Below are 21587 nucleotides of genomic sequence, written 5' to 3'. Positions count from 1 at the left end.
ATATCTAACTTGGACTTTAGAATCATATTGACTCAAAATAGATTCCAGATTCTTCCACCTACTAGCAAATCTGGATTTTCTCATCCATACTATGGGAATAATACATACCTTGCAGGATTGTATGAGGTATATGTGACAAAATATATGTAAAGCATTTAGACTAGGCACACTGTACGCATTCCATCTAATTATTTGTAGTCTTAATGTTCTTGTCATTGTTATTTTATGAATTGCTGTTTGTAGAACTCAGTGTCTTAGATTCTTATCTATGAGTCAATACAATCAGCATGTGGTGTAAATTAATCACGGTCTACATTGAGAATTTCTTCTTACAAAAACAATTTTATAGCTCTAATAGAGGCCAAATTTACATGTGTTTCTGTTAGTAGCAGGTCATAGAATGTGGGTTTCCATTATTTATATATATTTTAGAGACAAATTCTATCACTAGTAACTTTCAACTTCCATTTCTTTGGCTCAGGAGAAATGATCCTGAGAGAAGATCTAGGTAATTTTAACAGTCCTTTGTGAACCCCAGATGCAACTAAATTATTCTCTAGACTTACCTGTTAAAGAAATGGCCCATCAAGGTTTGTATGAGTAGATGATCAATTGATGGATGCAAATAATAGTATGGAAACATTTACTATTATTTTTGATAGAGCTCTTTTAAATAGACTGATTAGTTCCCTTTATGATTTCACCCTTGAAAGCATAAACTATTTTGTTCTTTGTCATTGTTGCATGACATTTCATTTGACAGTCAGCTTATTTTTAGCCAGACTATCAAAGTATTTTTCAACTGCACTGTCACCGCACTTGAACTTGGAATCTTGTAAGCTGAAGAACTGCACTGGGAGAAAGAAGACATTTCTAACAAATGGGAAATTATAAATCAAGACCAACCCAAACTTGTACTGGTAATTATCTTATATCTTTAAAAGTAATATATGGTTCAATAGTAGTTATAGATAATTAATTAACATTTCACTGGAATGTCAATTTTTATACAGAGGATATGACAACATATGTGAAAGTGTTAAGATTATCTGAACTCAAATTATTTTTGTATGAAAGGCCTTTAGAAAAAAATCAGAAAATTTCTTATAATAGTATATTAGTTACTAGATATAATGTTATAGAAAAATGGAATATTGCTGAATATAGGAATTTTAGGATTATATCTTAAGTGTGTAGTATTTAAATGCTAAGAACTCATGTCTAGCAACTAGAGATTGCTATAATTATAATGCAATAAAAATCAAATGAAATAAGTCAGATATATTCTTCTATGTAAATATATCATCCAATATCAAATGGGTTCTTAATTACTGCAATTCAATATGATTGCATTTTAAATATAAACATCTGCATTATAAACTCACAATCAGTAATTTAAATTAAGTATTGTAGAGTTCAGAATAAAGAACAGAGTTTTAATTACTTGTACATTATGCTCTGTATCTACATTTGCAAAGCATAACCATTAATCAATCCTATTTGTTTTTCTTTACTAGATGAATGGAAGAAGAAAGTCAGTGAATCTTATGTTATTGTAATAGAAAGATTAGAAGATGACCTGCAGCTCAAAGAAAAAGAGCTTACAGAACTGAGGCATATATTTGGGTAAACTTGTCAGAGTTATTTCTTTGTATGTGCCCTCTAGTTTTTAGATATATGTGTATTTTAAAACACAACCTATGTAATCTCATATGTTAGTGGTCATATTCTAAGCCTTAAAATGTAAGATTATCTCTTCCTGACTATTTATATAGCCCCTAAAATGCAAATATCTTATTTCCTTAAAATATGACTTGCCTGTTCTCATCACTAAAGTTTAAAAAGAGAGGGACCTAAGGGTAGCCTTTGAATACTAACTGTTGCTGATCTGAATAATCTTCTCTAGAAGTAAATCGCTCTTGTAAGACATACTAGCGACAAATAGTAAGGCTTCTTTTCCCAAATGGTGGGAGAATATTGGCCACATTTTTCTTTTTGGACTACAAGGGTAAGTCCAATTTTAACAAACTCTTTGGTCTCTTGACATTGAAAGGTTGTCCCTTAATGAAACTGAGTATCATTCTGCCTTTGAACAATCATATAACAATGTGTAATATTGGCTTCAGGCTTTCACTGGGTTTTGTTCCATGATAACAAGATAACAAGATACTATGTGGCGTAGTATCACAACCTTGTAAGACATGAAATGTTCAGAAAAGAGGGGCAGGGCCCTTATATAACGAGCAAACTTCTGGAGAAATTGAATCTGGCATGGAGAAACTAGATGCATTTTGGAGCGTCAATTTAAGTTAGCTGACTGACTGAGGAAAAGTTCCATCTAGGCCGATTAGCCATATTCACTTATAGCTGAGTTATTCATGTAATGCACTTATGACAAAGAATGCTCTCTATTTTACTTGGCAAATAAGTAAAGCAGTGGACAAATGGCATGATATTTTTCAAAAGAAATTTCAGATATAGCAAACATACAAAGCTCATATAACCAGCAAATGAAATTATCAGTATATAATACAGTTTACATAAAATTTGTCAGTGGGTTAATAAGGCCTTCAAAGTATTCAATTTATGGTTTGGGAAACAGTTGATTCTCCATGTTATTTAGCCCAAAATGATTAACTCAGTTTTGACACTGATGAGATACCCTGGGCTGACTTTTGCAAGAATTATCACGTGCTCACTTATGGAAAACACTTTAAATTCCTGTAGAGATGTGACTGACACTCTGGTATAATAGATTTATACATACATATTAATTTTGTTGGAAAAGAGATATGAATGTAGAACTTAATCATAAGCCCTCCAGCTCTTATTGACTCAGATAAATATGCTGAGTGAAATGTGCTTAAATTGGAGATTTCCCTCAACTTTATAAAGTTAGAACCTCATTTATTTATTATTACTTTTAAATTTGGGAAGTATTGTGCAAATATGTCAAAGCTAATTTAAACAGACATGTCCTTTTAAGGATTAAGCTTGAAATGCAGGTTTTTTTCTCACACCAGAGCAGCAACAAGCAGCTGTTTCTACAGGTCCTGCGACAACTGACTTTTTCTGTATTTCCACTATATGTGATAAATGTGACCTCATTTTTGCTGATTAATATTTGGGATAAGAGGCAGTAATCAGTGTCAGGGAGATTATAGTTCCAAATATATTGTGACAGCTATATTCAAGGTGTTATTCCAGACAAATCAAATGCAAACCATTATTTAATACTCACCATGACCCTGTGTGATAGATAATATTAATTCTGGTGTATAGTAAACTAAGGACTAGAGATGTTGACTATTACCAAGATCATATGGTCATTGCGTGCTGGATTTGTGATTTGTAGTGAGGTCTGCCTGACCTTTTCCTACTATGCCCCAGTTGTTGCTCCTGAAGTTCACAATCTGGTTGAGGGGAAACACATAGATAAATAACTCACAGAAGATAGTCTATGACAAGTGCTAGCTGGAAGGAAAAACAAGATGATTTTCAAATACAAAAAAAAAAAATTATGTCTTGATTTATTCATTGGTTTTGTAAAGCATTCCAGATAGAAAGCATAGTTAAGTAATGATATATACCAAGAATGGATGAGTACTGTGGAAGGGCTACTGGAAGCAAGAACTTTTCCACAGAAAAGAAAATCACAGACTTGGAGAATAGACTTGTGGTTGCCTGAGGGGAGGGGGGGAAGAGAGGGAGAGAGATTGGGAACTTGGGGTTAATAGATGCAGACTATTGCTCTTGGAATGGATTTGCAATGAGATCCTGCTGTGTAACACTGAGAACTATGTCTAGATACTTACAATGCAGCACGACAATGGGAAAAAAATTATATATACATATATGTGTAACTGGGTCCCCATGCTGTACAGCAGGGGAAAAAAAAGTGTATTGGGGGAAATAACAATAAAAAATAAATTTAAAAAGTAAATAGATAAATAAATTCATGCATACAAATAAATTAGATTGAATTCAGTTGACAATAAAGAGGAGTACATATTTCGTTAGGTGTATGTCTATATAATATCATTTCAACATTAATTATATAGATATCATCAAAGAGTCTTCTCAGGGAATGTTTTCTCATTTCTTAAATGTTAGGAGAAAGAGTTCAGTTCAGATGATCAAAATTTGGGAGGAGGAGAAAGTATTTGACTGGGAGATGTTTTAAGGGAATTTTTAAAGTGAAAGATCTATTTTGCATGTTACCTAAGTGGTGTTTACTTGACTCTATGTATTCATTATATATTCACAGAATTGTATATTACAAAGACTACATTTTATAAGTAAATTGATAAAAAGTTTAAAAAAAGAAAACCTAACATCTTGACCATTTTATCTGAGTTGAGTAAGAAAGCTGTGTCAGTGTAAAGGGTTCACAGCCTTACTTGTTTTAAATTCAGTTTCTTTCATTTACAAGCTATATATCTTTGGATATGTTACTTAATCTTGAGTCTCATTTGAATTTGTAAAATGAGGTTAATAATAATGACCTCACAGGACATTCGAAAAATGATGTCAAATGCTGAGTACAGGGCAGTAAGCATTGAATAATTGGAGGCTTACATTATCATGATTGATTGGACACATAAGGGCAGTTTGAAAGACTGAAGTCTTTATTATCAAAAGAGAGTAACAAACAGTTTATTAAAAGTTAAGTGAGAAAGTTAGGATAAAGTGTTTTTATATCAAAAGGATGTTTTCAAAAATAAAAATGTAAAATGTTAGAACAATTCAAGATAATGCCAAAATCTGGAATATAACTTTCAAAGATTGTGATCAATAGATATTTGAAGAATTTTTCAGACTAGAGTGTTAGAAGGGTCATCAAAATGGATGTCAAATTCCAAATTCCAAATAGGGCATTTTAAGCATAAGAAGACTGGTAGTTTGGTGCTGAAGCCATTAAAGAGGCTACAGAATGATGTCCCAGTAGCCAGAAGAAATAATAATGAGGCTGAGGAGAGAATTGCACACTGCCTAGAATCCTGTTTCTCGAAGGGATAATGACCTCCTATAGTAAAGTAGCCAGCAGTTCTTGCAAAAATTTTATATTCTATGATTCCACTTCATATCAAAGGAATCAGGATCTCTAGGGATGATTTCCAGAAACCTGAATTTTTAACAAGCTCCCCAGGTAATACTTTGCATACTAAAAATCATACTTCAGCTAAAGTTTGAAAACTGTACTTCTAGAAAGATATCTAAGTTGCACTGAGAACTCTGCCTGAGGTGATATCAATGAAGGGATGAGGAACATGAAAACAGAAAGCAGGCAACTAGTATGGTCTACAGAGTCAAGGGAGCAAACAAACAAACAAAACCAGACTACTCTGCTTTCTCTGATTCCATCAAGGCAGATAGCATCATCGGAAAGAAAGTCAATCCTGCCTAGGGCAAAGTTCTAAGGATTTTCTTTTCTCTAGAATAAAATGATGGATGACAAGGAAAGAGAAGAATGGGGTAGTAAGAGTATAAGTTATTTTACTCAATGGCTCACACACTAACATTTTAAGAATAGTTGGAAAGTTTAAGCACAATATATGAGATCACATTTAATTGAGTTTCTGGGACATTTTAGGTGTTAAATCTTAGAATCCTTCTTTCTCCTTTTTTTGATTCTTTTTATAATGTGAGGAGTACTTCTGTGATAGACAGCTGTGTTATGCTGCTTGACATCAGGCTTTCTCCAAACATGTACATAGCAGGAAAACTGTATAAGTTACCTAAAAAGAAGAATTTAATATTAGAGTCATAAGTGGAGGATCACTAGGTTTGTCTGGGGCTTTTGGGTTGTTTTTGTTTGTTGACAGGTTTCTTTATAGCGTTCATGATAGATGCTAATCCCATTCATTAAAAGAGATTTTCTGCATGATAAAGCAAAGCTTATGTCATCTCAAATGCACAGTCTATATTTTGGGTATAGCTTTAACCTACAATATAGTACAGAGCAGTATAAATATTACTAAAGACAAAAACAACTAAACCGTTATCTTACTTATGCCAGTTTATAGCATCTTTGAAATGAGAGTTTGATCTGGGCAAGAAAATGAGTGGAAATTGAATGTTCCTTCATCTTCCACAATATAGTTGCATTTACTCATGACTTTGAACATTTGTTGAAATAATGGATAAGAGATTGGAAGATATGAAGAAATAGAGGAGGCAGAAGGAAAGACAGAAGTTGTACACTGGAGTACATTGTGTGATTATTTCCTCCCCTGTGGAAATAATCTTTATGTTTATCAGTATAATAGCACGTATTATCTGGTGTTGTTTTTATCCATTAGCAGGTCTGTCTAACCTCTGGTGTATATACTCACTAAAGACAGCTTTTTTTGTCTATTTAGCATTATTTATATTTGTATTTACTTGTAATACCTATTTTCATAGCACTTGAAAGGAAAACAAATTAACAGCTTAGTGCCTACCATATGCCAGACATGCTATTAAGTATTTTAATATGCATTAGCTCATGTAATCTTAAATGGAAATGTGTATATGTAAAGTGCTTTGAGCACAATGACTGGCACATGGTAAACACTCAAAAATGTTAGTTAAAAACCAATTGTCATTGTTTATGGTCACATCTTTCTGGAGTAGGTATTGCAGTTACCATTTTATACCTGAAGAAAACAAAGTTAATCAAATTAACTGGCATGAACTAAGTTATACAACCTAAATAGTTGGCTGGGGATTGCACGCAAATGTCCTTAATTTCAAATGTATACTTTTTATGACCTTAGCTTTTACTGGGAGGGGTAAAGCAGTATGGATATGCATTATCTTTGAAAACTTTTCATTTTCCCCATGCCACTCTACAATTGTACTATGTCCTGTGTATTAGAACTGTCCCTACATATGGGAATAGAAGCATGTATTTTACCATGCTGCACCTACGCCTTGGTGGTGAGTGAACCCTTCCATGATCTTTGAAAACCACTTACATGGTGGCTTTCCACATGCAACTTTTAAAAGGCTTCCAAATTAAATTGTTTTGTTTCAATGTTTTTAAGCCTTTAGAAATTTTAAAACTATGTTTTTTTTTCTGATTTCATTGCCAAGCCTTCTTTTTATCTGCTTAATCTGTAGCATGAAACATAAACCTCTATGAGGAGACTCCAAAGAAGTAATACTTTTTCAATGCTATGACTTTTCAATAAAATAAGAAGAACCCTTTTTTCCCCTCCTTTGTAATCTATTTTGGGATTGAGTAGATATACCTTGATCAATAATGGTAACATTTCCCTTTGAAATTAACATTTCCCTTTGAAATTAAGTAGGTTAATAAATGAACAAAAGCAGTCAAAAGAATGCTATGTTCCATGGGAAAGCAGTTGCAATATTTAGAGTAATTGAAAAAGAAAAAGAGAAAAGAGAAAAAAAATAGTTTTTCTGAGATGTACCTTCCTGTTTATTTTTTCCCTGAGAAGTTCCTCTGGGCCCAGCTACAGTCCATCATCTTTATCCTCCAAATGAAATACCTTTCAAAAATCTTCTTTTTCAAAACTGTAACTGGTTCTGAAATTTAGCTATTATAAAATGAATAGCTCCAGAAACATTGGAAGTGGACCTTACCTAGAAAGAGTGAAATTCTCTATCAAGGTGTTAAGTAGAATATTGAAGAACAAAATTCCATCTTATAAAAATAAAATTGAGTAAAAGGATTATTTGGCATGTTTGGTAGGTGGATTGTGCTAATTGGTAGGTAGAAGTTGCATGAGTTCAAGGAGAACAGAATTCAAGAGAAGAACCAAAGTAACAGACTGCATCTCAGTTTCAACAAAGAACTCTGTAGGATTGTGCTAATTAGTAATGAAACAAAAAACAAACAACAGCAAGATCTTAAACCCAAAAGTAGAGAATTCACATTGCCCCAAGACTGTCTACCTCTTTATTCCTTTTCTTGCGTGTCTAGGTAGAACTAGTTATGGATAATAATTTTATAAGAATATCTTATAAAAAGCTTATGAAGCAGTTTGATCTCAAACTCTCTTTCTGTCTCTGTCTGTGTCCCAGTCCCTTTCACTGTGTCCCAGTCTCTCTCTCTCTTTCTCACTAGCTTGATACCTCACTCCTACTTACTGTCTGTCCCCACTTTATCCCTCCCATCCCTTACTGCCTCCATCTTCCTTTCCTACTTTTATATCCCCCTTCTCAAATGCAAAGCAAAACAATAAAAAAGTTAAAATAATCAATACAATGCTTTCAGTGCTTTGATAAAAATAATTATTATAACAGCTGATATTTACAAAAGTCTAATCTATTTAAACCTCACAATAACACAATGATGTAAGAATTAGTATTATCCCAACTTCACCATCCTTAAGTGTTTTTACTTTATCTGCCACTATAGCTCAGTAATCATTTATTGTATGAGTGAAAGAGTGGCTATGCTTCAAATTGTTAGTTTGAAAATTTGATCCGGGAGATAGCAGACAAATATGTTCCTGGATATTTTTTGTGGCTGTATCTTGGGAACAGATCTTATTGATGATTTTTCAGCCATCAAGAATTACACAAGAAGTTATAACCAGCCATTTGAAACCTAAATTATCAATTTTGGAATCTAGCTGATCCATAAAAAATTTTTACCTTCTTTCTACTTTCTTGGCCTTTACCTACATTTCAGCCAATGAATTAATTTAAGAAATATATCTACCTAACTGAACATTTTGGCTTTGGCCAAAGTGTTCAAATGTTACTTTTTAATAAGTTTCCATTTCTGATCATGTCAAATATCTTCTTGAAAGGATGAGGTCGTGAGAAGTTTAATTGGATCACAGAACTGCATACTTTTCCAGATAAAAGGTAAAGGCTAAGGAAAGAGTTCATTATGCTACAAGAATGAGAGTAACCTTTGGGCACAAAACTACCATTTTTAATGATTAAGGACAAAATTTACTATCAGAAATATAGTCATAATTGTGACTTCATTTTAATTAGGAACTTCATTCATGCCCCAGCAAGTACTGTGAACTCATTAGGATATGTTAGGTTACAGTTTGGCATGGCAGGTGATGAAAAATGTAAGGGGAAATTAAAAAACAAATTGAGCTTAGGGTATTAGAATACATAGGTGGTGCTCAGTTGGCAGTGAGTTTGACATACACAGTTCCTTTAGAGGAGGCAAAAGATGAGAAAATGAAATATCTCTCCTGGGAATGATTGCTTTAAAATCCTGAATTTTTTAATTGCATGTATCAAAATAGAAACGTTGGACAAGAAGTTTACGGGAAGTGAGAATTAGGATTCAAATATAGTCCCAAAGTAACTCTCATTAAAAATTACCTACCAGTTATTAAAGTTAAGATAAAAATTTTAGTGTTAAAATTGCATTTGACTGCCAAACACTGTGGGGGTCTATTCTCTGTTTATTCATTTTGTTGGCATTAATGAAAGTTGTATGAGTTCAAGGAGAACAGAATTCAAGTGAAGAACCAAAGTAACAGACTGCATCTCAGTTTCAATACAGAACTCTGTAGGATTGTATACAGATTGATTCAGTTATGATTCACTTATGAAAAATGATTCACTTATGAATGGTCAAATTTAGTGTAGGATTTAGTTAAAAATGATTATTAAATAAAAATTCTCTAATATAATTCATGCTTTCAATTCTATTTGTATAAACAGTAGACATTCATTTAGTGTTTTGTTGTTGTTGTTTTTCATTTTCTTTTTATGGCCGTACCAGCAGCATATGGAAGTCTCAGGCTAGGGGTCGAATCAGAGCTGCAGCTGTCAACCTACACCACAGCCACAGCAACACTAGATCTGAGTTGCACTTGCAATCTATGCTGAAGCTTATGGCAACGCTGGATCCTTAACCCACTGAGCGAGGCCAAGAATCAAACCTGCATCCTCACAAACACTGTGTCGGGTTCTTAACCTGCTGAGCCACAGTGGGAACTCCTCAGTGTTTTTGTTTTTGGTTTTTTAATAAAGCAATGGACTTTAGTATCTTATCTTTCTTTGCAAAGCTACTTGGACCATTAGAAATTAGAACTAATACTAGGGTCTGTTGCAAGATTCTATCTAGTATGTATATTCCTAAGACCGATGCATTTAAAGGATCCAGGAATTAGTGAGTAGTTTCTATTGACTAGACTGTTGAAAACAACCTGAAATGAGCATGAAGAACAGAGGTGGAGGGAGTTCCCGTCGTGGTGCAGTGATTAACGAATCCCACTAGGAACCATGAGGTTGCGGGTTCGGTCCCTGCCCTTGCTCAGTGGGTTAAGGATCCAGCGTTGCCGTGAGCTGTGGTGCAGGTTGCAGACTTGGCTCGGATCCCATGGTTGCTGTGGCTCTGGCGTAGGCCGGTGGCTACAGCTCCGATTAGACCCATAGCCTGGGAACCTCCATATGCCGCGAGAGCGGTCCAAGAAATGCCAAAAAAAAAAAAAAAAAAAAGAACAGAGGTGGAACACATAGTAGGTGTTCAGTAGGTGTTGGGCCAGATTGATTGAGTGCATCGTCAAAGTTAGATCATGGAATAAGAAAGCAATTGAGTCTGCCTTCTCAATACAATGATTTTCAGCACAGCCTTTCTTTCCCCTCCCTTAGATTTTTGTTGTTCTCTTAATACCTTCACTGTTGAAAATAGCTTCCCCATAGTAATGATGTTACTGGACTTGTATCATAAAAGTATGATTCTAGTAGTTGCTCTGAATCACTGATAGGTGCTAGGTAGATGTTACAGCAGTAACAACTTGGTGGCTATTTTAAAAAATATGTGAAGACTGGATCAGATACTTTCTAGGAGCCTAAGAGTGAGCATAAAATGCATATATCTATAGAAATGATGGTCAAAATAAGGAAATTTTATAGGTTGTGCAGTGTGAGAGGTTGAAAAGGTAAAACTTGGTTTGCAAATTGTACTGAAATTCTATCAAGACTTAGACCAAAAAAGGAAAGTTTTACATTCACAGTAAACTTGATAGTAATAGTAATGATAACATATTGTGTGCCAGGTACTGTAGTAAGCTTTAACTTTATTTATTCCTCACAAAAACGCAACGTTATATCTATCATTTTAATCATCTTATAACTGAAAAATATGAGGCTTAAGGAGGTTAAATAACTTGCCAAATTGGAGAAAAAGGAATAAACACTATTTAAAAGACAGGAACAAGGTAGGATTTCAATCCCGGTGTAAATATCAGGACCAAATTTTAATACCTATATTGCTGATATCGGATTTTTTTCCATTTTTAAAGCATCAAAATATGGCAGGTATTGCTGTATAATATTAGAGATACAAACTGGAAAACTAATTTTTCTCATAGGTTTATTACTACAGAGGAGCTCTCAAGCTTTTTCTTATTTCAGTATTTGACATTCAGTTCATTTTAGTTAGCTGAAAAGAAAGTACTTTCTTCTCTCTTTTTCTCTTAGGCTGAAGATTATATAGTTCTTTACATTTAGCAGAAGCCTTCCCTCTCCTGCCCTACTCCAATATTTTGTTTTCTGTCTTGTGTTCTTATTGTGTTTTTCATTTGCTGGATAATGGGAGGACCAAGAAAGAAAAGCCAAAGCCACTCAGAGTTTCTGAATCACCATCAGTCAACATCTTCAGTTGCTAGCTATAGCAATAATTCTTTCCCTTTTTATTTATGGACACTAATTTCCTGCAAACTTTAAGAGAAAAATCCAATCTACTAGCTTTAAAGAGAGAGTTCAGCTCTTTAGAAAACCTGTATTATTTGAAATTATAACCATGGAGAAGACTTCTGTAAATGCATTTCCAAATCTTAGCTGCTGAGTGTTCTTTGTTTAGTACTACCTATTTAGTTGAACTTCTCCAAGACACCTATAATACAATTGGCTTTGAGAATTTAGATGCCTAGCTAAGGCAAAGGCCACATATTTCCAAGAACCATATTATTTTGTAAAGTTATTGTTCATATCATAAAATAGTTATACCATTTCCTATTAGGCTCATTTGAGTAGACATTTAAAATAGCGGTATTTTCATCAGAATTTTTTTCTGCATTGTTTATTGAGCTGGCAGAACATGCAGACAAAAGTAAGTTAAATTCTTAACTATTTTTCATGAAATCCTGGGTTCCTTGCTATATCATATTACCAACATTTGTAAAAATGACTTCTTGGAGTTTATTTTATGTCTTTATGTCATTCTAAAGCCAGCTGAGGTGCATTTCTCAATATTAAGTTAGCACGTCTATGGACTTTGCTACTGGGAAGTTGAACATGGAAAGCAAGAAGGTTAGAAGGGTGGGAAAGTACTGGAATATCCCCATGTCAATGAAAACAAACCACTGGACTTGCCATCACTAATTAAAGCATTTCACTGAGATCCTTTGATATCCCTAGAATTAGAGGCTTCTCTTTTTAGCAGCACACTAGAGAATAACACCTTTTCTTTTTCTATTTTAAAATTTCCATTAGCTTTTGAAATTCCTAACTGGGTGCCTTGATGCTAATGTCCTGAATTTATAGTACCTTTCAAGTGTAAGTACTTTACAAATGATATGGAAGGCTCATTCACCAAAGACTATGCTATCTCACTAAAGCTGCTGGAAATTTAAATAGGCAGGAGGCAGCTGGAAATTAACCTGGGAGGCTAAAATATGATATAATTTCTACTGAAAAATATCCTGGGAGTACCAGTGACCTCAAGAGGTCAAGAATTTTAGCTTTACATTTTTTTCAAAGGCTACCTATGGCTCTCTAGGGCCCTTCTGGGGCAACGGCCTTTGTTCAGACAAAAGCAAGGATTTTATTAATTGAATCACTAACACAACTTCTTTTCTCACCTGGGACTGTATCATAGTACCCTAGCAGAGTTTAGACCTTCTTTATCTGTGATATCTGACCCAGGCAGAGTACAAGGAAACTTTGCTTCAGGCAGAATTTGTATTACCTTGGGTTTGTATTCCTTTCTCCAGTCTTATCAAGTGCTATTTTTTTTTTCTTTTTGGAGAGAATTTCTTGAAACTTTCCATAAATAGATGAGATTTTTACTGCGAGAGAAATGAGTTTACTTTCAAATATCTGTGTTTTCTATTTATACATAAATTTTAATTCATCAAGGTGCCCTGAGAAGTTCAAACTATACATAGATCTTAGAACTTGTATGAGAGTCTCTAATTTAAACTTGGTCTTTCAAAGTTTTAATATTATTTTCTCTTGATTTTAATTATTCTTCAGGTACAGGTATATTCTCAATCCTTTTTCTAGGTACAAAAGAATCCTAGAAGATATATTTCTGAATTTGTAGTAACAAGAGTCCCTATTATAGTTTTCCAAATAAAAATGATAAACTAAAAGATGAAATTTATAATCACTTGTAAAAAAATTTTTTTTTCAGTTCTGATGATGCCTTCAGTAAGGTCAATTTAAATTACCGCACAGAAAATGGTCTGTCTCTACTTCATTTATGTTGCATTTGTGGAGGTGAGTACTTAAAACTCAATACATTATAAGCTATAAATTTTATGTATATGTAAGTTATATGTATATACGGTCAGTGATTTGAACTGCTTAATAGTCTATAAGATAATTCTGTTGGTACTCAAATTTCTCTTTTGCTTTGTCCCTAGAAGCCTGAAAACCTTCAGTTGAAGAAGTAACTAACTTCCAGGCAGATATTCCAATTGATTTAGCTATGAATTTAAGTCCTGTTGCACTCCTACCTTGAACCAAGTCAATTAGTTTGCTTGGATATTTTTAAAAAAGCATTTTGAGTGTTGGGCATGCTAGACATAGATTAGGTTAAATTCAGAAGCATTTAAAGCATTACCCAAAATACCATCAAGCAATTGCTTCACAGTCTGTGGTAAATTATGTGGAACGTAATAAATGCCAAAGATAAAATTTCAAAGTGAAGTTGATTTAAGTGAAGATAAGAACTTAATTTGGCTCCTACTTTATTCTGTTTTGTCCATTAATATTATCCCAAGCACCTAGGATAATGCTTGGCATATATTAGGTACTGACTTGATGAATGAATAGGGTTTTTTTGTTAATTCAAAATAGTGTCCTTTGAACTCAGCTTGTAAAAAACCACTAATGTGTAAGTATTGGCTCTAAACATATCCCTTAACCATTCCTTGCAAACTGAGTAGACTCTACATAACAGATCTTCCGAATTTAAACATCTCTTCCCAACTTTAGTCATTTCCGCCAGATTTCTCTAATGTAAATAAGCTCTTCTAGATGTGGTGTATATGCACAATGGAATTCTACTCAGCCATAAAAAGGAACAAAATAATGCCATTTGCAGCCACATGGCTGGAACTAGAGACTCTCATACTAACTGAAGTAAGTCAGAAAGAGAAGGACAAATATCACTTATATCTGAAATCTAATATATGCCACAAATGAACCTTTCCACAGAAAAGACACTCATAGACTTAGAGAACAGACTTGTGGTTGCCAAGGGGGAGGGGGAGGGAGTGGGATGGACTGGGAGTCTGGGGTTAATAGATGCAAACTATTGCATTTGCAGCAGATAAGGCATGAGATCCTTATCAGGTCACTTGTGATGGAACATGATAGAGGATAAGGTGAGAAAAAGAATATATGTGTGTATATATATATATGACTGGGTTACTTTGCTGTACAGTGGAAATTGACAGAACACGATAAACCAACTATAATTGAAAAGAATAAAAATCATTAAAAATAAAAATAAATAAAAATAAAATAAATAAATAAGCTCTGCTAATGAAGTTTTGAGGACTCCAATGAACTAGATTTTTATCTAAGTTTTTTCACAAATAGTTTATTAAATTGAATTTTTCATGTTTTTATACTTTAAAACATGATAATAAAAACACCAAAGATGTTAACACAAATGCATTGAAATACACAGCATTGATGGAGTTCCTCCTGTGGTGCACTGGGTTAAGAATCCAACTGCAGTGGCTCAGGTCGCTGCAGAGGAGTGCATTCGATCCCTGGCCTAGCACAGTGGGTTAAAGGTCTGGCATTGCTGCAGCTGCAGCTGGGATTCAATCCCTGGCCTGCAAGCTTCCATATGCTGTGAGTGTGGGCTTAAAAAAATATATACGTCATTGATACAAAGTGTTATAAGTGTAGTAGAAATGTTCACTACTAAGTAAGGCTATCAATTAATAGAAAATTTTACAAATAGCGCACAGAACAGCGGTCTGACATTTTCATACATCAGTATGACGTTTATCATTAAGTTAAAGATGGATGCTAAGTCACTTAATGTATCCGCACAATTTAACCTTTTTTCATTTTTCTCTCTAAGGCAACAAGTCCCATATTAGAACCCTTATGTTAAAAGGTCTCCGCCCGTCTCGACTGACAAGAAATGGATTTACAGCCTTGCACTTGGCAGTTTACAAGGTACAAGAGTTTTGTATTATAACAAAGGATGATATGTATCTTTGGCCATCTTTTTTTTTTTTTTTTGGCTAATTTGATTACTAATTTGTAATCATGGAAAATATTCAGAGTAACCAGAGCATTATATCACTGGATAGACTAGAGACTTCTAACCAACTCTTTGTTGACCAGTTCTAATGAAAACACCTTCTTTTTACTGCTTTCCATGTTTATTTCATTTAATTCTCACAAGAATCCTGTAAATAATGGTATTATAATCTCCAGGGTTACATGGTTAGCTAATGGTTAGCTAGAATTTAAGACCTGGCAGTTTGGTTCTCTCTCCAGAGCGCTCCTTCCCAGACCAAGCCATCTCTATGCAGAAGAAGATAAAGTTTCATTTGAAGATGGAAGAGTGCATTGACCTTCCGCATGGTTTCCTTAATTTAAAAAATATCTCTAGAGTTCTCTTTAGAACTTTATGTTATTTCTACTACTTTTGCTTTGATTGTTTGTTTCCTTACATCAATCCCTTGTTTCAAAATAATCTCAGTACCTGATCAGAAAGTAAATATAAAAGTAGATTGGAAAAGTTGGGATACTCAGTATTGGGATAGATCCTAGAGATGGTCATAAATATGAATTTATATAATATATAAATTAAATATAAATGTTCATTTTCTGATCATAGTAAGTTTCTACTTAATGCTTATTATCAGCTAAATATACTACTTTTATATACATTATTCCTTTAAGCATTAAAATAAGTGAGTTGCATATTACTGTTTATTTTATGGAAAAGGAAATTGAAGATTAAAATTGGATATTAGTAAATATTAGAATAATTATCTGAATCAAGTACAGTTGTCTCATTGTTATATTGCGTATTTTGTTCTTTCTCATTCTCATGAATCTCTGACAAGATTTTATTTCAGTTTTGTATTGCAGGTGTAGTGGTAGAGGGGGCAGGGGCACTACCGTATCTGGATCACTTTGACTTTGCTCTATAACCCTCCCCAGCTTTTGGAATGTTTATCATTGTGGGGGAAGAGAGCTGTATTTTCCCATGATTCAGATTCACATATTCCTGTGATTTATCATGAAATGCTCTAATGTTCACCCTTTCTCAAGCCCAGTCAATGCCTAGTCAGTTTTTCCAATTCCTTCTGGAAGAAAGTGTCAGTTAAGTGCTAAATTGTCTTTAATAGCTACTGATCGTCCTACAGAACTTGAATGGAGACTGAGTTTAAGGTGTAGGAAACAGTGTCTAATGACAGCTTTTCTGCTGAATGACAGGAGGTGAAAGTAGAAGAGCTCCAAGGAATAGGAAGCTGGTGATGGACAGTCAAGGCACTATTGTAAAACCATGAATTCTAAATCTTGTATGGCAGATTCTTTCTATACTAGTTCATTTTCCTAAGATTTAGCATGGCACAACCATGATGGGTTCTGAATGATTTAGTGCTTCAGTCTTAAGAAAATATATTTCTTCCACCTCTGTTTATCAAAGCTAAATTTCCATTTTTAGAGTTCCCTTTGCTCTAATTCTTCTGTTTTCCTTATATTTTACAGAAGGATATATGGACTATAACTTTTTAAGTAGCAAACAAATTTAGAAACTCAAGATATAAGATAGGGAAAAATTCTTGAGGCCATAATAAAATGTATGATTACTCTACTTATTTCTTAACAAAGATAAAACCAAATTAAATTTACCATTCTACTTTAAACGTGGAAACAATGTACAGTAGCCATTCATACTACTGCTGTAATAAGTCCAGTTCTAATTATACCTTCCCTAGACTACAGCAATAGGTATCTGATTCATTTTGGGCTGTAGTCTTCTTCTCCCCTATATTTTAATGAACTCTTACTTTAATGTTATTTTAAAAAAATAATTTCTGACTATTAACAAGAAACTCCTCTATAGACTTTACCCAGATTTTCTAATTGTTTACATTTTGTCACATCTCCATCATATCACTCTTATTTTTTTTTCTGAATCATTTGAAAGTAAATTGAAGACAACATTACCTATTGCTACTAAATAGTTCTATCTTTATTTCCTAAGAGGAAATTCACTTACATGATCAAAAAACAATTATCAAAATCAGAAAATATAACATTGATATGATACTATTTATCTAACCTATAGTCCAAATTCAAATTTGGCCAGTTATCCCAATAGTATCCTTTGTAGCTGTTTATTTTTTTGTTGTTTAGCATTGAATCCAGCATTATGTATTTTTAGTTTTCTTCTCTCTCTGTAATCTCCTTTAATCTGAAGGAGTTACTCTGCCTTTCTTTGCCTTTTTTTGATCTTAATATTTTGATACATATAGGACAGTTATTTATAAATAGTTCTTTGAATTTTTATAAATATTACAATTAAGCTTTATTCTTACTACTCACAATATGAATAATGTAATTTTCACATCTTTTTATGGGCCACATTCAATTAAACACTCTCAGATGCCAGACCTGTCTCAAAGGTAAGTATTTTTTTTACCAGAGGTGGCATCTCTGTTTCCATTAGTAAGAACAGAGCAGATATATAGCTTTTTAATGCCATGTGGTTAGTTAGCTCTCATACTTTTTTTTTTTTTGCTTTGTTTCTGTTTGGTTAAGAGATTAGATTTATTGAGGTATAATTTATACACAATACAATTCACAATTTTAAGTGTACAAGTTGGTGACTTTTAAAAATGTATATATTCATGTGCCATCATTGTTATCGTGATATAGGGATTTTCTGTCATACACAAAAGCTCCTTCATACCTTTATGCAGTCAGTTCCTTCCTTCTGTTTTATTGTAGCATTTATAATTATTTGTTCATTTTGAAATTTCACATGTTGAACTGTGAACTTTGAGCACTGGGAGTCTTTTTTTTTTTCTGATTCCTAAGTGTATAATACCTGTAAAATATCCTTGGTAAGTACTCTTGAAAAATTAGTGAGTATCCAAACATTAGTATAAATATTATTTGATATTTATTATTGTAATAATATATCTTAATAAAGACTGTAGCTTAATAGCCAGACTACTCATGTTCATATCTCAGTTCTGAGACTCAATTATGTGCATCTTTAGGTAAATTAATCTTCCTTTGTCTCTCTGAAATGAAGCTGATAGAATTATCTATTTCATCGGATAGTTTACAGTTTTTAAAAAAACAATATGCAGAATAATATGCAGCAAAAAAACCTAGCACAAAGTAAATACTTAATGAAAACTAATTATTATTGGTGAACTTTCATTGCAACAAACATTTATCAGAGACCTAATGTGTCAGCAATTTTACACAGAAAAAAAAGAAAAGAAAAGAACCGTGTTCCCTGGATACTTGCATTCTGAAGATATATGAATATGTATTCCTAACAGCATCGAAGCAGTAAAGTCTATGCTTAATATCAATGGACTATCCTATGCCATATAAAATTAGCACCTCAGAGTTCGCGTCATGGCTCAGTGGAAACGAATCTGACTAGGAACCATAGGGTTGTGGGTTTGATCCTGGCCTCGCTCAGTGGGTTAAGAATCTGGCATTGCCGTGAACTGTGGTGTAGGTCACAGACATGGCTCATATCTGGTGTTGCTGTGGCTTTGGTGTGGGCCGGCAGCAACAGCTCTGATTAGACCCCTAGCCTGGGAACCTACATATGGCGCGGGTGTGGCCCTCAAAAGATGAAAGACCAAAAAAAAAAAAAATTTTGCACCTCAAATGCATGTATTTGTTCATACATTATAATCATGAACAAAAACCATTTAATTAGTAAATAGCTCAAGGCACAGTACACTCTTTGGAAGACAGTGTTAAAACTCATGGCTGTAAAACCATACCTCAAATATCATTTTTTATAATATCAGAATATTTGCAAATTTGTATTCAAAGATGACTAGATTGTCATTAATTTTACCTGGAAATTTAGCTTACACAAAGATCAGATAAGTAGGAAGTAAAATGCCACCTCTGTCATCTTCCTTTTCTTATTCCATTAGTAGTATATATTCAACCTGCAGTTTCATCACAGGGATTTTTATATCATGTCCATTTTTAAGGATCAATTTAGTTAAAATTAGATATTAAAATCTACAAATCCACTGAATTTGGCCTATACAAGTTATAATTCTTCCTCAAACATTAAATGCTAAAAAAGAGTGATGGGCAAATCTCAATTTCTCTCTATTTGGAATTCCATAATTTATGTCTTAATAACATGTGATTGAGTGATATGTGAACTGAGATCACTAGTGCAAATTTTCATGTTATATATTAGTAAAATTTTATTATTTTTATATATAAATAAATATAAATGGAATTTCTAGTATTTTCTTTTTACACTCTAATGAATTTCCTTACAAGACTCCTATCCTATTTGCATTCCACCTTGAGGCATACTTCTATAGATGGATCTAAATTATACTTCTAAAATGAAACACATGACTTTGGGGGAAAAATTAAGACTTGTATAGTTTCATATATTTTAAATAAGGATGTTAATGAACAAAAGCTTATTAGATCATCTAGTTTAACCTCACACATACCTCTCCTTCAATACCTAGACAAACTATTTCATGAAATTTCTTAAGTCAATGAAAAGTAGCATTTTGATTAGTCAACTTTTCTTCTGGCATTTCATATGATAAAAGCAGTTGTTGAATGGGCATTTATTCCATCCTAAGGTTATCTAGAAAAATCTAATTGCAGCCATTCAGAAGAAGTCCTTTTATATATTTATTATGGAGGGGAAGGACAAGGAAGCAGGGAAAATTTTAAGCATTTATTCTTTATTCTGTCTCGGTCACTAGACTTATGTTCTTATTACTACATAACTTGTCTTTCAGAAAACTCTGTTTTCTACTCCTTGTGATTCATAGCCTAGAAACCACCGTATCTTTTTTTGCTAATTATTTTTCCTTCCTTTGCACATGTGTTTGATTGCAAAGTTGGGTTTTTGGGTTTTGTTTTGTTTTATTTTCCGACTATCCTAAATCTAGGACCTTTGGCATATGTTTCATAGTCTCTGAATTATCTATTTAGATCAAATTTTGCTACTGATATTTTGAATTGGATGATTCCTTATGGGGAGCCATTCTGTGCATTGTAACATGTTTGGCAGCATTCCCGACCTCCATTCTCTAGAGGTCAGTGACCATTTCTCCCATTGATAGTTTTGCCACCAAAAATGTCTCCAAACATTGCCCCAGGAGGACATCACCCCCACTTAGAAACCACTAATTTAGAGAGCAAAGCAAATTTATATATATATTTAAAATCCAAGCTGCATTTTTATTTAAACAAAAAAAAGTTTACTCATTAAAGATTGTATGTTCCCCAGATGGGAGTTTGTTGAGATAATAAAAATTCTCTAAATAAACAAAAAATATTCTCAAAAAAATCTCACTTTTTGTGTACTTAATGTCCAGTTAAATTACAAGTTTTTGTTGATTCTTTGAAAAGATCAACAAAACTGATAAACCTTTAGACAGACTCATCAAGAAAAAAAGGAGAGGGCTGAAATCAATAAAATTAGAAATGAAAAAGGAGAAGTTACAACTGAAACCACAGAAAGAGAAAAGATCATATGAGACTACTGCAAGCAACTATATGCCAATAAAATGGATAACCTAGAAGAAATGGAAAAATTCTTAGAAAGGTATAATCCTCCAACACTGAACCAGGAAGAACTAGAAAATATGAATAGACAATCACAAGTACTAAAATCAAAACTATGATTTCAAAACTTGCTTTTTTGTACACAACTAATTTTATTATTTTTTAATGTTACAAAGGCTTCATTTATTATTATTATTATTATTAAAGTATAGTTAATTTACAGTGTTTCTTCACATTCTGTTGTGCATCAAAGTGACCCAATCACATACATTTCATTGCACTGTACAATAGGGTCCCATTGCCCATCCATTCCAAACATAACAGTTTGCATCCAAAAAGCCTCCCAAATACCCATTCATCCTTCTCTCTCCCCTTTCCTCACTGGGAAACTCAAGTCTGCTCTCCCTAGTCATGATCTGTTTCTGGGGGTATTTTTTGTTGTTGTTTTTTTTTTTTTTTGGATAGGATCATCTGTTCCATATTTTAGATTCCACAAATAGGTGATATCATATTGTATTTGTCTTTTTTTTCTGGCTTGATTCACTTAGTATGAGAGTCTCCAGTTCCATCCATGTTGCTGCAGATGGCATTAGTTTGTCTTTTTTATGGCTGAGTAATATTCCATTGTATAT

At 33.4% G+C, this 21587-nt stretch overlaps 1 protein-coding gene across 8 annotated transcripts in view; it reads left to right on the top strand.

Annotated features, from left to right (window-relative positions):
- Window positions 1-785: 785 nt before the first annotated feature.
- Window positions 786-21587, top strand: part of TNNI3K (TNNI3 interacting kinase) — a 279187-nt gene continuing 258385 nt past the window's right edge. For 6 of the 8 annotated variants that reach the window (XM_021096471.2, XM_084964690.1, XM_084964688.1 and 3 more), the window contains exons 1-4: window positions 787-920; window positions 1518-1626; window positions 13349-13434; window positions 15260-15357. In XM_021096471.2, coding sequence (XP_020952130.1) covers window positions 881-920; window positions 1518-1626; window positions 13349-13434; window positions 15260-15357 — 333 coding nt within the window. In that variant the 5' untranslated portion in view covers window positions 787-880. Of the gene's footprint in view, window positions 921-1517; window positions 1627-13348; window positions 13435-15259; window positions 15358-21587 lie in introns of all 8 variants that reach the window. The other 2 variants (XM_021096470.2, XM_021096473.2) reach the window with 1 other exon arrangement.

Source organism: Sus scrofa, chromosome 6, assembly GCF_054392235.1.
Source record: "Sus scrofa isolate SSC_HxYL_T2T_F1_AM1 chromosome 6, Sscrofa_HxYL_maternal_Yorkshire_Landrace_v2.0, whole genome shotgun sequence".
Taxonomy (NCBI): Eukaryota; Metazoa; Chordata; class Mammalia; order Artiodactyla; family Suidae; genus Sus; species Sus scrofa.
The sequence above is the reverse complement of the archived record's forward strand: the minus strand, read 5'-3'. Positions and strand labels throughout refer to the sequence as shown.